At 35.1% G+C, this 17,957-nt stretch overlaps 1 protein-coding gene across 1 annotated transcript in view; it reads left to right on the forward strand.

The window, feature by feature from the left end:
• Window positions 1-5,682, forward strand: part of LOC127870287 (uncharacterized protein 5-like) — a 29,594-nt gene extending 23,912 nt beyond the window's left edge. The window contains exons 2-6 of the mRNA XM_052412915.1: window positions 269-391; window positions 636-778; window positions 2,103-2,168; window positions 2,861-2,987; window positions 4,149-5,682. Coding sequence (XP_052268875.1) covers window positions 269-391; window positions 636-778; window positions 2,103-2,168; window positions 2,861-2,987; window positions 4,149-4,159 — 470 coding nt within the window. The 3' untranslated portion in view covers window positions 4,160-5,682. The remainder of the gene's footprint in view (window positions 1-268; window positions 392-635; window positions 779-2,102; window positions 2,169-2,860; window positions 2,988-4,148) is intronic.
• Window positions 5,683-17,957: the final 12,275 nt, after the last annotated feature.

The following is a 17,957-nucleotide window of genomic DNA, read 5'->3' on the forward strand; positions in this document are numbered from 1 at the left end:
CTTGATCATATGACTTTACGTTTCATTCTGCAAAAGTCGATTTAACGTGTAACGTTCCGCTAATACATGACGTCGGCAATTCTTTGATCATTTGGCTACTCGTATTCGTCTGCGGACGGTTGAATAACATATGCCGTTACACAAAGACGTGACGAATACAAGTAATTTTTCAAATTCTTCTCAGGCCGGTTAATGAAGATGGACGTCGTCTATAGACGTGACAATAGCATAACTTTAATCACGTGTCTACTATCATTTTTTTATGCAGGCGGGAAACTTACGTACAATTGTCCCGTTCAAGCTGACTACTGGGTGGACTATTCGCGGTTCAATCCGTACAATGATGGGCTGAGAGCTGACACTATAAATAGTCTGACCTTTCAGACCATGGGTAAGTTATAAAAAATATCTTATGAACTTTGTTTAATATTTTTCCATTGAATTTCCAAGTTTAAATTTTCTTGAATGGCATTTTATCCCCGATGTTAGTACAACACCACACATCTTATTATCTTTCTAAAATAATGTGATGGCATTCAAAATATTGACCATGCTTGCTCAATACATACATGTATCTCTATTTAAATTCATTTCTTTGTAAAAACATATTTATTAAAAACCATCTTAATCTGTAGGCAACCACGGCGCCCACATTCTACTTCAGAGCAACAACATCGACTTCAATAACAGCGAGGTAGAAATCGTCATCGGTGGGTGGTTCAACAATCGGTCTGTCATCAGAGGCCAGCAGCAAGGTCCCACATTGTCCAACTACACGGTATGCCATGCCTTAACACCGACCCTTTCACTTCTTGTGACAGTTATCCCCAGGTTAACGCGTTAACCGATCGGACTTTCTTACATGGTTATATGCCAATATATTCAGGTTAACTGTGTGTTTAGCGGTTCAGAATTTAACGAAAACAACAGAAACACACATTTTCCTTTATTTCCCCTCGTTTAGGCTTACGAGTTCATCTTATTATAACGCAACAACGAAACGGTATAAGATATGGACCGTGCTCTGTGAAAAATGGGTTTAATGCAAGTGCGTGTTAGTGCCGTCCATATTAGCCTATGCAGTCCGCACAGGCTGGTCGGGGACGACACTTTGTACATATATCATATTTCTTCGTTTTTAGAAAGTGTATTCTTACAAAAAATCCAGTTTAAGCGAGAAGTGTCTTCCCTGATTACCCTGCGCGGACTGCAAAGGCAAATCTGGGACGACACTTTATGCACTTGCATTAAATACTATTTTCAGAGCACGGCCAATATATTTTTCTTAATGTTTGTGATCTTATTTAACACTCGTGTAAAAAAGCACGCTAGATATTGTGAATCTAACAAGATGTCAATCTCTAATTAAACAGTTTCTAATATTTGTACAGACATTGTATCCAATATTTGTCGCTTCAAATTCAAGCAGACGTTACACTGTCTATCATTTCTTTACATACATGTTTTTGACGTTTCACTAAGGTTATACCGCACTAATAAACGAAGCAACAGTCAACACTAGTACTTGCTAATTTATTCCACTAACGTTTCACTTAGGTTATACTGCACTGATACACGAAGCAACAGTCGACACTAGTACTTGCTAATTTATTCCACTGATGTTTCACTAAGGATATACCGCACTGATACACGAAGCCACAGTCGACACTAGTACTTGATAATTTATTCCACATGGAAGAGTTCTTTTTGTATTGTTTGATGCTTGCTTTCAAGAATAATTGTCTCCAATATCGATCGCTTATCATGAAACGAGTGTTTCGTTCAACACATTCAGTGGATAATATTAGCCAACTATTAACTCGATACACGCTGAAATCAATCCAAAATTTATTTGGAAACTCAAACCAATTTTAACTTCACAAAAATGATGTTCATTGGTTCCTTTTTTACCATCAATACATGTTATAGTTCATAAACTTTTAGTGACATAACACTTTTTTCGGTCCGTTACTTTCAAATAGGCTCTTTTAAGTGGGTTAGGATCATAGTTTTTCATTCGTCTGAGAACGATATCAAAACATTATTTAACTGGTAAAAAATAGCAATATTTAAATTTTACCCAATATATTTATTGTTTGCAGGGCTCTGTACTCTCCGGCTCCTCCTTCCGATGGTTTTGGATCTCATGGAACGGGGGCTGTGTCAAGGTCAGATGCAATACTAACCTATGCAATGCATTGTCAATGCAGTGTACGTGTAATACGATAGTACAAATACTATGAACCTTTTTTATCGGTATCAGTGGAATTCAAATAATGTTCAGGTTAGTTGTACCCTTAATGTCTCAAACATCATTATGCATATTTAGTTTGCATACAACTTCTTTAACCCTTTAACGATACAGCACGGTCAGTGATAAGGAAAGCGCATTCCTCTTATCAAGATATTATGGCTTTTTCAGGAAATAGTTTAATTGTATAAAATTTAACATGAACAAATATATGCCTATAAAGAGACAACACCCCGACATAAATATGTGACCTACAATTAAATAAATAAACGTAAATTCACATAAATGGCTAACGCAATTTTAAAGCCAAGGATCTTTTAAAAATAAACCTCAATTAAGCATAATTTATTATGTGATGTCAATGTTTTTTTAAATTTTGTTAACTTTGTAGAAATTACAATTATCTTTTTTTTTATTTATTTCATATTGATTATATCAAAAAGTCTTATATAAATACTCTCTAGTCTTGTTTCCTGAGAAGAACCAGTATTTGGCATTTTTTTTGTTGAAAGATACCGAGAACGCTCTCTGTGTTGGATTCGGAGCCGAAACCTACTGGTTGCTATGCAAATATCAAATCCATTACGCCATTGCAACTTTTGTTATTAGGTGGGCAAAGATTCCGCCGTTGGTGACTCTAAGATACTGGAGTGGTGCGGACTCAGCTTCCCCATCAACGGAATCCGTTTCGGCTACTGCTGTGGAAGCGGAGGCACTTTCATCATACCTATAAGGCGTGAGTATTCACACAAGTTTCTTCGGGCGCTTATTTCTATTTTATTAATAGGGGCTCATCAATTTTTAAAGGCAATGGCTACCTATAAGCATCCGTTAAAGATTATCTGGACGCAGATCAATATTGTTTAGAACTCCTGTTATGCGATTAAGACAACATTAAGCACACGTAGATGTTGACCGGACGCAGAGTAATTTTGATCAATTACTAATGTCACTGAAAGATTACCGGAAAAGCCATTTCAAATGTTGTCACTGTGCAGTGACTTTGGTTCATTTCTTTTACAACGCAATAGCAACCGATTAAGAACATATGAACCTATGATCTGTGTATGTGTGCACATTCATAGGGGTGATTTCGTATACAATTCAATACAAACCGTATAAGCACTATATATAGTTTATTACTCTTTAAACATATACGTAAATCTCCATAACGTCAGTAATGTGATTTAGACAATATAGGAGAATGTGCATGTGGATTATTAATTTATGAAGCCAACTTTCAACCCATTTGGTGGGTCTGGGTGAAGATAAGTATTGGCTTATAACTTAAAATGCAACGCCAAACATTGAGCATATGTATAGTGGCCATTTATTCTGTTATGTAATTAAGACCACATAAGCGCATTTTTGTGTTTAATGGGCGAAGATTTTACATTATACAAACCAAAGTTACATGTTACATAGTATCCCATGGTGCTTACTATAGCAGACGTAATTATTTTATACATTTTATTATATATATATATAAATGCATAACAGTCAAAAGATTTATTGATTGAAAATGGTTTCATCACTAAAAAAGACCAAAAGTGTATGTGTACAAAAGATGTTTGTATGATGTGGGCCTACTTATTAAACTTTTTAACAGCATCAACATTAAATGTTTAATTTAAATATATTGCCAAAATAAACTCTTGTATGGGTGTCGGCATAAAATGTTAGTAGTATGTGTAGTGAATTTCATCCACATTTCAACAGAGATTAAATTGGAACTTCAAATATGTAATCAACTTGTTAATGTGAAGGACACTTTGCATCCCCACACATCCCTGAGTTATTGGTCCTTGAACATGGCTGAGAAGTGTTAGGGTATAATTTATGTTTTACAAAGCTATTAATATTGATTATTAAAAATATATGTATTTGTCTGTTTCAGACAGCCACTGAAGAGGCGAAGGGTTAAGTTGCAGCCACCAGTAACTCAAGCACTTTCCATCAACATCAAAGCATTCCAGCAACTATCATGATTGACTGAAATTCAAACTTTTTAAGCATCTGTATAAAAATTATTTGTGAACCCATATCTTTCAAATAGCCTACTTACTGTGCAGCATTTTTAATAAGTCATACGTCTTTATCTTTTGAAGCTTTCAGTATTTTGGGCGATAGCCTTCTGCAATTCGCCCCATAGGTAACATAATATACGTAAACCGAAGAATGAAGTCCGTTACTGCATTTAACCACTTTGCATCCAGATTCTGCATTCGCAAACAAAATAGCTCCGATGTGCGCTTTCCATTCATGGCAATGTCTTTTCAATGTGGCATTAGCACCCGAGTAACACGCAGTCTTCATGGAAGGTGTATACAGCGACGAAATATCGGTTCAATACTGAACTTTCTACACTTAACCGATACAGTGCTTATATATTCATTCGTTTTAAGAAGTCAACTGCGTTGGCGATATGCGCGACAAAATTTAATTACCACGCGCTACATTTTTTACTGTCAAAGTAAACATCGAATTGTTCTCTGCGCTTCAAAGTTTTTATATGACAATTCGCCCATGCTTTTCATGCCATTTTTTAACTTTTTCCTTACACACGAAATACATGTTGTGGTTGTCACTTTCACAGCAGCTAATTAATTTGCGTTAATGTTTTCCGAGTAATCAAAACAATCTCGTACATGTCCGTCCTAACAATAGAACATTATCAACATTTATTTTTTGTTCACATAAAGTCGCTTTATGACCTACACTTTGTCGGTGTGACTTAAAATCCAGTAAATTAATTAATTGAATATATATATGAATAATTATTGAATCTACATGATGTATAGAAACCTTATGACAACGTTTGTCTTCACGAAATCTCAGATACATATAACACTTAGTCAGAGTAAAAACCTAGGTCACCAGTTCAAATGATAATAATCTAAATTGTATTAACAAACATTTCGCAGTTATAAATTGGTATGTACGACAATGACTTGTTTTAAAAAGCAGCATTTACTTTTAACCCCAATAGCTTAATCATATATTATGTTGACAGCCTGTCACCCTCCCTTAATTCCATCTGTTTTATTCAACAAAGGTGATTGGTTGGCATCACGGTGTATAGTGTTTTTACGAACACACAATTTGAGCAAAATCGGCTCACCAGTACATTCAGTACTTTGATTTGTTCAACTGAGGCATTCATGTTAAGTCATTATATCATGCAGCAACTTTATAAGCCATAACTCTTTTTAAAATGTATCATTTGAAATGATGTTACTTTTCAACTTTTCAAAATCAGTCATTTAATGCTTTTATTTGTAACAATTACATGTGCATGTTTCACTCAGTCATCATTTTAATATGATAATATGATTAATATTTTTTATGCTGTGATGTTATTGTACATTGATATTTGTGTATCTTGTGATGTTATTTTAAGTTCTTGTGTTCAGTTGTTTTAGTTTTGTTTTGCTTGCATATAGTTTACTGTTGTCAATGATGATTTATTTTTAATTAATTGTGGTCCCATTGATTATATATTCATTTATGAAACTGCATGCAAATTTTGTTGACTTTTTCAATAGATCATCTTAATAGATTGTTTTCTTCACGTTTTATTTGTGTAACACTGTTTCATATTAAATATTGAAAATTAGATATGATTAGTAATCACCATGTTTTATAAGTAATCCATATCTGTTGGATCTATTCAATACTTTAAGCAAATGATTCACAGTTAAACAATATATATTTCTCTAAATAATCTAGACTGTGGAGAAACCCGTTAATGTGCTGCTTAAACAAAGTTGACATGTTGCTAATCCGTTCAAAATCACATTACATAGCAAATGTTATTAGTGGAATGAAACAACCTTGTATGGATAAAATGGGCAAGGTTGAAATGGTTAGTGCATACTTTGCTATATCTATGTCCACGGCTTGCAAACTGTACCATACTATATAAAACACAGCATAATCACTGTTTATAAGCAAATCAACTTTATACAATATTTTAATCACAGTATAAAAGTACAAGTTTCATGCTTTGACAGTTCAAATAGCATTTGAGATGCTCCCTGAGTGGTTTTGATCACGTAATCCATTATGGCTACAAGTGATCCGTTAAAGCATGAATTCCGATGTGAAAAAAGTGCTACAAAAAGATATTGTCTGCATTTTAAAACATAATTTTTGCTTTAACAGTAAGCAAAGGTAATATTGTATTAAACTGGTATAAAATAAGTTTCAAAGCATGTATTGTTTATCACCAGCACAACTTTTTTACGCTACTGATCCGGTAATGGTAACTCGACTGTACTAGGTCGGTTATAATATAATTTGTCGATATACAGTTTTCAATTATGAGTATAAAGAAGACATACGATTACACAATGATATTCGTCCTCGATATCATTTGAGGTACATATATTACATTTACGTTCGTTTCGAGGAATATTTATATGTCTACCAGATTCAATGTTTAGCATATCAGACGAAGTGTTAGTTTTGATATGTTTTTTCTTAAATTAAAGCTTGGGATTATGTTGAGGTAATCAAAAAATTCAAATCGATGTTTCAACTCTTTGTATAATGTAAATTAACTTTAAACATTTAAATCATTTCGCCACAAGCCTATCTACATGTCAATAAGTCTGGTTTTAAATATAGAGATGAATACATTTGAATTTACTGACCATGGATACATCCATACATCTACAAAACCAGTATTTTGAAGAAAGTCTCGTACTTTGGTTATCCAATTGTTACATCGTATACTATTTTCAGCACTTTTTCTCATATAACATAGTGTTCTATATAATATACAATTACTTTGTTAACCGTATACAATTAAAAGAATTATATTTTTATAACTCGTACATTGCGATTTATATATAACGGATATCGCCCATATTACCCGTATACTGCTACATTAGAAGTACTCATTTGACACAAAGTATTCGTTTCAAAAATCTGCTATGAACTCTTTCAATATCCTCAGCATTTAAAAAAACCAACATCACACGCTTAACACAGTATTGACGCAACATACGAATCAAACAGATTCAATATCATTTAACAGGAACATGCATGTCTTTGGTGATTGAAAAAAGCGACCCCATAGCCTTTACACAAGTACATTACATTTAATTATTGTGTGGGTTTAATAAAATGTATACTCATATATGTTTAATATTTAACAAATATTCATTTCTAAACAACTATAATGTTGTTTGTTTTTCCTTTCTAAAAACAATGTTGAGCTGAATGGTGGATTCATCTACATAATAACGAATGAGCGTTTCTTTTAATCCTTACTTGTTTGTCTTTGTTTAAGTGATACTTTTCACGTAGAAATATTGCTATATACTGAGGTCAGTTTTTAATGAATGTATGTGAAGCACATTTTGTGAAACATGTCAAATCAAATTAAGTGCTATGACATTTCTAATTGATCATTCAGCTGGTTGAGACATATAGAGCTATTAAGAGCTATTTATATACCTTATTTTTTCAGTGACGGAAGTTTATCGTTTACGAAATTATGTCATATAAAATGTGTTCCATAGTTATACCATTTGTTATAAGCCAACATAACATTAAACACTATCAACAAAATGAATCATGGCTCGAAATCAAACACCTATTTTTGGCGATCCTGACATGTTTTTGAATTTAGTGAAACGTATTTTTATAAATTTTTCAGACATTCATAACAGACTTAAAACGCTTTATTTAAGTATGCGATTTAATTGTCATACTGTAATCGAATGTAATTGTTTTTACAAAAAGTGTATACCTTCTGTTATGTACAGACATATCTCATCCATTTACTGTATTATTCAACTTCTATTTACATTGTATTTCTTATTTTAATATCTAGGATAGGGTCAACATAATGTTGCAAAAACTTGTTCAAATCCCATTGCACGGTATATGCAAAAAATGTGTTTAAACCAAACAGAAATGGTATCAATGGTTCTTCCAGGGAAACAGTAATAAGAAAGCAGCGATTCACTACGTTTGTGTCTTGCACATTTACACTTCATGGTGATTTATATTTGAAGTTCCAATTGAATTGTTATTTTATCCGTAAAGTTATTACATTTTTTATCCTCCGCCAAAATTAAAGTTGCGAAGGGGGCTAAGATTGCAGAAACGCACTTCGTTCGTCTATCTGTCATTGTGCTTGTCACACTTTCATGTCTGCAAAATATCTCCTGTAGCATTTGAAAAATGGTGATGAAGCTTAACAAAAATGTTAAGGACATTCAGAAGTTGTGCAGAAGGCACGAGTCAATATAACCGAGCCATGGTTAACGTCTTTCTATACGGTGAATGGTTTGAGCTCCTATTGTCTTCATTAATGGGTTTTCATAAAACATTAAATGTAGAGGGCATTGTGATGATGTGTAAATATGGCTTATTGTACTCTCGAATCCATAGCCTGGTTAATACCAGGAATCAATAGCCTGTTTAGTACCAGGAATCCATAGCCTGTTTAGTACCAGGAAACCATAGCCTGGTTAGTACCAGGAATCAATAGCCTGGCTAGTACCAGGAATACATAGCTGGTAAGTACCAGGAATACATAGCCTGGGTAGTACCAGGAATACATAGCCCGGTTAGTACCAACAATCAATAGCCTGGTTAGTACGAGGAATACATATCCCGGTTTGTACCAGACATACATAGCCTGGTTAGTAACAGGAATACATAAACTGGCTAGTACCATGAATCCATAGTCTTGCTTGTAACAGGAATACAAAGCCTGGTTTGTATTAGGAATACATAGCCTGGCTAGTCCCAGGAATCTATAGCCCGGCTAGTACCAGGAATCCATAGCCTGGTTAGTACCGGGAATACATAGCCTGTTTAGTACCATAAATACATAGCCTGGCTAGTACCAGGAATCCATAGCCATGCTAGTACCAGGAATACATAGCCTGGTTAGTACCAGGAATACATAGCCTGGTTAGTACCAGGAATCCATAGCCTGGTTAGTACCAAGAATCCATAGCCTGGTTAGAACCACTAATTCATAGCCTGGTTAGAACCATTAATCCATAGCCCGGTTAGAACCAGGAATATATAGCCTGGTAAGTACCAGGAATACATATTCTGGTTAGTACCAGGAATCAATAGCCTAGTTAGTACCAGGAATCCATAGCCTGGCTAGTACCAGGAATCCATAGCCTTGTTATATCAGGAATACATATCCTGGTTAGTACCAGGAATACATATTCTGGTTAGTAACAGAAATACATTTCCTTGTTAGTACCAGGAATCCATAGCCTGACTAGTACCAGAAATCCATAGCGTTGCTAGTACCAGGAATCCATAGCCTGGCTAGTACCAGGAATACATAGCCTGGTTAGTACCAGGAATACATAGCCTGGCTAGTACCAGGAATACATAGCCTGGTTAGTACCAGGAATCCATAGCCTGGTTAGAACCACTAATTCATAGCCTGGTTAGAACCATTAATCCATAGCCCGGTTAGAACCAGGAATATATAGCCTGGTAAGTACCAGGAATACATATTCTGGTTAGTACCAGGAATCAATAGCCTAGTTAGTACCAGGAATCCATAGCCTGGCTAGTACCAGGAATCCATAGCCTTGTTATATCAGGAATACATATCCTGGTTAGTACCAGGAATACATAGTCTGGTTAGTAACAGAAATACATTTCCTTGTTAGAACCATGGAATCCATAGCCTGACTAGTACCAGAAATCCATAGCGTTGCTAGTACCAGGAATCCATAGCCTGGCTAGTACCAGGAATACATAGCCTAGCTAGTACCAGGAATACATAGCCTGGATAGGACCAGGAATCCATAGCCTGGTTAGGACCAGGAATCCATAGCCTGGCTAGTAACAGGAATGCATAGCCTGGCTAGTACCAGGAATCCATAGTCTGGCTAGTATCAGGAATCCATAGCCGGGCTAGTACCAGGAATCCATAGCCTTGCTAGTACCAGATATACATAGCCTGGCTAGTACCAGAAATCCATAGCATGGAAAGTACCAGGAATACATAGCCTGGTTAGTACCAGGAATCGATATCCTGGTTAGTTCCAGGTATCCATAGCCTGGCTAGTACCAGGAATCCATAGCTTGGTTAATACCAGGAATACAAGCCTGGTAAATACTAGGAATATATAGCTTGGTTAGTACTAGGAATATATAGCCTGGTAAGTACCAGGATTCCGTAGCCTGGCTAGTACCAGGAATCCATAGCTTGGTTAGTACCAGGAATCCATAGCCTGGTTAGTACCAGAAATCCATAGCGTGTTAGTACCAGAAATCCATAGCCTGGTTAGTACCAGAAATACATCGCCTGGCTAGTACCAGGAATCCATAGCCTGGCTAGTACCAGGAATACATAGCCTGGTAGTACCAGGAATACATAGCCTGGCTAGTACCAGGAATCCATAGCCTGGTTAGTACTAGGAATACATAGCCTGGTTAGTACCAGGAATACATAGCCTGGCTAGTACCAGGTATACATAGCCTGGTAAGAACCAGGAATACATAGCCTGGCTAGTACCATGAATCCATAGCCTGGTTAGTACCAGGAATACATAGCCTGGCTAGTACCAGGAATACATAGCCTGGTGAGGACCTGGAATACATAGGCTGGTAGTACCAGGAATACATAGCCTGGCTAGTACCAGGAATCCATAGCCTGGCTAGTGCCAGGAATACATAGCCTGGCTAGTACCAAGAATACATAGCCTGGTTAGTATCCGGAATACATAGGCCTGTCTATCACCAGGAATACATAGCCTGGCTAGTACCAGGAATACATAGCCTGGTTAGTACCATGAATCCATAGCCTGGCAAGTACCAGTACTTGGAGTCTTAAGAGGAAATCATGGGGATGCTCATCAAGCGGGGAATGAACCCGGGAACATTTGATCCTAACAAAACACTTTTTCATCAACGATAACAAGACCCAATAGATAGTTTTAAAATATACATGCTCAATCAGATGAGAGTTCTAGACACAAACTAGTAAACTGTGCACAATCAAGAATGTTCATTTTGTAAATTAATTGACAAATGACGGTCTAAATATTAAAACGCTTATCTATGAAGAATGTGCATTTTATAAAGTAATTACCAAATGTATTAAATAAATGCCTTTCACGTTGTTCAATCATTTATTGAATGGTCAATTTGTTTTATTCTCCATTCCAATGATTACATCTTTTCAAATTTCCTGAAAAAAATTTCTTGGTCATCATCAGCAGGGTTTGAAAAAGCAACAAGAACATAGTACTTAATCAATGTTTACCAATTTTATGTATGGAATGAGTGATGTATTGGACGTCATCATTGATGACGTTCATTCGAACGAATGATAAAGGGGGCTAAGTTTTGTTAAGTTGGTGCATATAGCCGCGATTTGAGTTTCTTGAAAACTGGCCGAACACGTTTGCTGAAATTTGACATGTATATGGACCAGAATGCGATCTACCTGTTGGCGTAGGGGTTATACCTGGCAAAAATCAAGTTTTCGAGTATTTTGTGTTTAAACTTTTTTTGTGGGAACGGGCACGCGCTCAAATAAACATTGTGACGTCACTTCACAAACAGCGTTAGACATCCGCCATCTTGTAACGCGACAAAGAAACTCAGTGTCATTAATTCAATAAACACAGAAAAATAAGATTGTGTTTAATAATCATTAATACACATGTCTATATTTTGTGCAGCGGATGTTTATTCAGACAGATACGGCAGAATTATGTAAGTATCTTTGTGTACTTTACAGTAGATTTGATAGTGGTAAACAACTGCGTACCGGTAAAGTTCAATCTAGCCGATTTTACTACGCAAGAAATTTAAGTATCTCACTGGCAAAATGAGCTTGACACATAAACAACAACCGGATCCGATTTACATCCACAAAATATTGTGGGAATCCGATGCAATGCAAATTACTCATGTTTGATAACGTTTGATGAATTCGTTATATCAATATGCATTAACATTCAAGGGGAATAATTTTTAATTGAAATGTGCGATTCAATGACAGTGTTATATTGGGATAATAAGTCGTTTAGCCGTTATCATGATAAGTATATTGTTTGTTGTGTTTCATTTTCATAAAAAACATACTTTTACTGTTTTTTCCTTAAAGTAAAACAGTTCAGTAGTCATTATATCTTGAATTTTAAATATTGAAATAGATGTCGGATATTTCATATTTTCGGACGTTGCTACGTAAGCTAGTTGTCAACATAATTATTAATATACTGATTTACCTTTTACGCATACAGTTGTGCAACTGTTGTCTACGTAATGATACGCTGTTTAATGTCTATAATGTCTTCCTGCCCCTGATGATAATAAGTATTTATCTCAACAAACCCCAGCAATGTCAATGGTCTGTCAACATAAGAAAAATATTAGCTAAAGAAACTTCAGTGTACAATTTATATAGCAGTGTCCGACAAATCCATTGCCCGTAGCCCGGGGGCTACAGAATTTTTTCATCGGGCTACTGAAATGTTTCAGCTGACGCCCGCCGGGCTACTATAAATCTATAAGAGCGGTAGCCCGTTTTATTGACAGACATACGTAGAATAAACACGCTGACCATGTGTTTCTACACCGTGTCTTGTTTATAATCCGATAACAAAGTGCAATCAATTATCTTATCAATCACCGATCACTTGCGGTAATGTCGTAAACAGTAAGAGTGCATTTTAATCATTCAATCAGAATCAACATTTGTCGTCTGCTAATAATATAATGAGAGCCGGTTGGATAGTTGGCGCACATGATGCAACATCATTTCGCAGTTTGGAATTCTTTGTTAACCGCAACAATGAGTAAGAGCGACTACGTTTTTGATGTCGTTAAATATCCAAGGATGCCGAACATTAAATAAATCAAAACAATAGCGGATTCTTCAAAACGGTAACGAAACCGAAAATGAATATTAATAACAACGCGGTTAACACCTGCTAATTAGTTTGCATTGTCAATTAATAATTGGATTGATCGACTGTTAATCAATAATCCCATATATGCCCAATTTAATTTTTTTTAAACCAAATTATGGGAGGGTAATATAGACGATGAGAGTCATAAACACAAACGTTTGAAATTTTCTAAAGTGTCAATTGAATTTCGGCATATGATTCTATTTAAAGATATGATGAAATAAGCTCCCAATCAGGACCGTTCAATTGCAACTTGCGTAAATCACCTGCGACGGTTTGCACACGTTGTGTACAGCTATTTTAGGTTACAAAATTCTACATTTAATAAATAAATTTCTTTGTCCAGACAGGGACCTATACAAACGTATAGGCCCCTGGTCCAGATAAAAAGCGCGCACAAATTGGCATGGGTGTATTTATTTGTAAATAAAAATTTCGTAGCGGGTACATCATTGAGATCATTTAGTTTCCATTAAAAGTTTCGTTGTGAATTTCAACTAAAGTACCGGGGTATCTCGCGAATTATTTGGCATTGACATTTCCTCTTAATAAAATATAATGTAAACACGCTGTATCGTTACCGTTACACTGTATCAGTTCCTTCATTATTGAAACAATTATTGTATTGTATACTGACTGCACACTAGTGTCGTAACATACGGATGCAATACGTAAATTCGGACAGAACTTAAAGTCGGACACAAGTAAATAAATGATTTAATACTCTTGATTTCTTGAAACTCGGTATTTGTTGTTAAAAAGAGCAATTGCATTGATTAACACCATACGAGTCAGTCGTATTGATCATCTAAACGCTTTATTTACGTTTCCAACTTAACGTGCTGTCCGAATTTAAGTACACATACATGTGCACATACATGTAATATCTATAACATGCAATAAGAAATTTGTCGGACACTGATATAGTATTGACATACCTGTATGATGAAGCCAACCCCGTATCAAAAGTCAACCAGAGTCGTAACATATTTATGTCATGCTATAAATCAAAGAATACTCATTTTCTTGGATACATTTCTACATATATTGGTGAATGAATATAAATTACTGCACTGAGGAATATTTTAAGGTTCAAATGTTTCAAATGCATCTTACAATAGATGAAAATAACTCTCATCAGTCTGAAATTCACAATTTTGACGCCATTGTCGCTTTGTCCAAGACTAGTTTTAATTTGGATACTTTCGAACGACCTTGACAATTTTTGCTGAAATTGTAAACATTACTTTCGTTTTCTGAAATCTATTATTTGTGATTAACAACAAGTCTGGTGGATTATAAAAATGATTTCAGTGTGAATCGGGTAGTTTTAAATATTTACTTTGAGTTTGTATTTACACTACAATTTGTTCACAAAACAAGCCAGAATATTCTAAAATACCGGGAAATGTCATTCTGAATTTGAAAACACTTGAGCACATGGTATGTTACTAAAAGTAGAAATACCATCATATGACCGTGAAATCTCGGGAGATTCGCATTTCAAGAAAGTCTGTCACATCGCTGTTTTTCTCGATATGTAAGAGCAGAATAGATAAATTTTAAATGTTTAAGATAGTATTTTGTGAAAGAATGTATCAGTTAAATGTGAAAAATGTCAATCTTTCCAATCAAGTGATTGATATGGGCCAATAACTGCATTTAAAAGCTGTTTTGGACCGGTCTTTTTTAACTGTCGACTTTTCGGCATTTTCTGGTTGACTTTCCTAATGGGGTTGGTCCATAACTATAAAGTCGCGCCAGTCAAAAATCATAAAAAGCGACATTTAAAGTTATGGTAGCCAGAATGAGAAAAATATGTACAACTGAGCAATCAATCATGACAGACTGATGTCTCAGGTTAGTGCAGTGATTTTTCCACCAGATTCTCACCAAGGTGATCCCGGTTGATTTCACCACAATTGAATATATGTCAGTACACAAATAAATTATACAGCAGGTAATGACAATCGATAAATGTCTTAGTTTTAATTTAATTGTTTGCACAAATTTGGACACTCTTTGTGTCTGAGATATGTTGGGTTAAATGACCTTTACAACAAAACATACATCTCTGAATCTGCGATACATTACAGTTAAAGTTTAACACGTAAAATACCAGTATTCAGATCTGAAAATATCCTAAAAAACTCGTATGGTATGAAGTACATATATCTTGTGACGTATTTTCATTTTAAATCTTGAATTTAATGACGACTTGAATTTAATGACGACAAGTCGGACATGCAGTTAAATATTTTTATACGTATATCGTGTGACATAATTTCATTTAAACTCTAGATTTTAACGACATTAGTCTGACGCGTGCGGCGTTATTTTATTTAACAGTAAAACAAAAATTAAGTAGACTATCAAAAAAATACAAAAAGTGTACTTGTAAATAAAAACTCCTTCATTCCGTATAAAGATTGTACGTTACAGCAGAGCTCCAGATAACTTTTCTGAGTAATTGGGTTAATACCCACTACTTTTGAGTTCAATTGGGTATTTTCATATTCAATTGGGTACAAAAAAGTCGGTACCCACAACGGGTACTTTAATTGACAATTGGGTACCTTTGTTTTAAAATTGGGTATGTTCATTGTCTTAAATTCTCACCTGCTTATCTGAATAAGCTGGTTGTAGTTCCACTCTTAATTGATTAGTTTCAGAGATTTTGTGTAATTATGTAGATGTATCCATAATATACAGTCTTGATTCAAAAAAAAAGTTCAACGATTTTTTCCACCAGTTTTCTTACAATGTAAGCACTGACAGCAATTGCCTCCGACATAATATCGTCAAGAATTAGTTTCACTATATTTTCCGCTTCTGATTTTGTGTTGCCTGCGGTTAAATATCTTAAAATTGAGTTTCTTTGTGCCTAGGATACGATGTTTCCATTTTTAAGGCCTCACGATTTCGACATTTTCACAACAATAACACGTAGTCACAAAGACACTTTTTTCCGTACATATTATTGTACTGAAGGTTATACTGAAAGCCCTTGAACAAAGCGGAAAGAATCCGGGTATTTCGGACCAGGGTATTTCCGGGACAAATTTACTCGTTATGCAAAGGAAAAATATGATATGCGTAATCGGCAATTTCAATGGGGTTTCGGAACGCATGGTTTTATTTTTCTATGCGTAATCGGCAATTTTACATTGGGTATTTGCACAAATGCCCACCTTATCTGTAGCTCTGTTACAGTAATCTGTGAAACAACGTCATTAATAAAACAAAAATATATGTTTGACAACAACGGTGGCTAATAATGTTTACGAAAAAATACAAACAATATAGATTTATCTATTACATAACATGTTAGAATTTTATCATGCATTTATAATCACTCATAAAGAGATTTCAATATACAGTTACATGCATAGACAGTTTTTTTAAGCCAGTGCCTTTTGAATTCAGAAAATAATCAAGATAAACCATAAAATTGGGAAAAAAAGATAGTAAACCATAAACTTGAGAAAAATGAGGCATTATTAATATGATTATAAATAACAGAATTACAATAATTTTGTTTGGAAGTGCATGATTGAGTGCATTTTAAAATTTATATTATAAAATGCTGCTTGAATTTCTTTTTACCTTTCATATGTAAAAAAAGAAATATCATCTGCTAGTGCAAAATATGACTGGGAAAGCTGGTTTATGGTCATTTCGTAGCAAAAGAGAAGAAAATAAGTGCATTAAATAAATGAATTCATATTTTTGTATCTGGAATAGTTGTATTTTAAATAGATCCTCCACCCTATAATGGCCGAATAAGGGCTAAATTGCTTTCCGACTTGAAATGAAAAGGCATATTGGTTGATCATGTAGCGTTTATGTGCAAAATTTGAGGGCCAATTGATAAAGCTTGTTGATGCCAAAACAGGTAATAATAATAATTTATTATCAGGTACATGTACACAAGCAAATAAGTATATTTAACCCTTTCAGTGCGGGAACCGAATTTTAAAGGCCTTTGAAAACAGTTTGGATCCAGATGAGACGCCACAGAACGTGGCGTCTCATCAGGATCCAAACTGTTTGCTATTCTGATAGTATTCTTTGAAAATTTTTTGAAGAAAATGCTTATTTTAGAAATTCAGCAGACGACATTTTAGCAGACGACAAATTTCCCAGCATGCAAAGGGTTATTAAAATGCTTAAGGTGTGGAAGACTCATAATCAGGTTTGGTGTCCCTCAAACCCTAAGCGTCTTGTAAATCCTTATGCAGTTTGTATAGATAGTGCCGCATCCTGACACGTAAAGCTTGTGCTTTGTTGGCAGCGTTAGTTGGCTGTTAACAGGTTCATTGTGGTTATCTCCACCATCAGTCTGTCCGTCTGTCCTAGCCACTATCTCCTACACCATTAGCACTAGAACCTTGAAACTTAAACACATGGTAGCTATGAGCATTATGTGCGACCCTGCACTATATGGAATTTTGATCTGACCCCTGGGTCAAAAGTTAAAGGGGATGGGGTGGAGACAGGTCAGAGATTTTCACTCATTTTTAGCTTGACTAATATATATGAAATATATATAATGGAGCTATCCTGATCACGTCGGCGTTACCGTTAGCGTGGACATGTTAAAGTTTGTGTACTACCCCATATATTTTCTTTGTCCTTTTACAAATTACTTTTATACTTTGCATACATGTACTTCTTTACCAACATGACCCTTATCTATAAACAAGAGCAGACAACTGTATCAAGCATTTTGACAGAATTATTGCCCCTTTTATACTTAGAATATGCATATTATTGATAAATCTATG

Source organism: Dreissena polymorpha, chromosome 2 (genome assembly GCF_020536995.1).
Source record: "Dreissena polymorpha isolate Duluth1 chromosome 2, UMN_Dpol_1.0, whole genome shotgun sequence".
Classification (NCBI taxonomy): Eukaryota; Metazoa; Mollusca; class Bivalvia; order Myida; family Dreissenidae; genus Dreissena; species Dreissena polymorpha.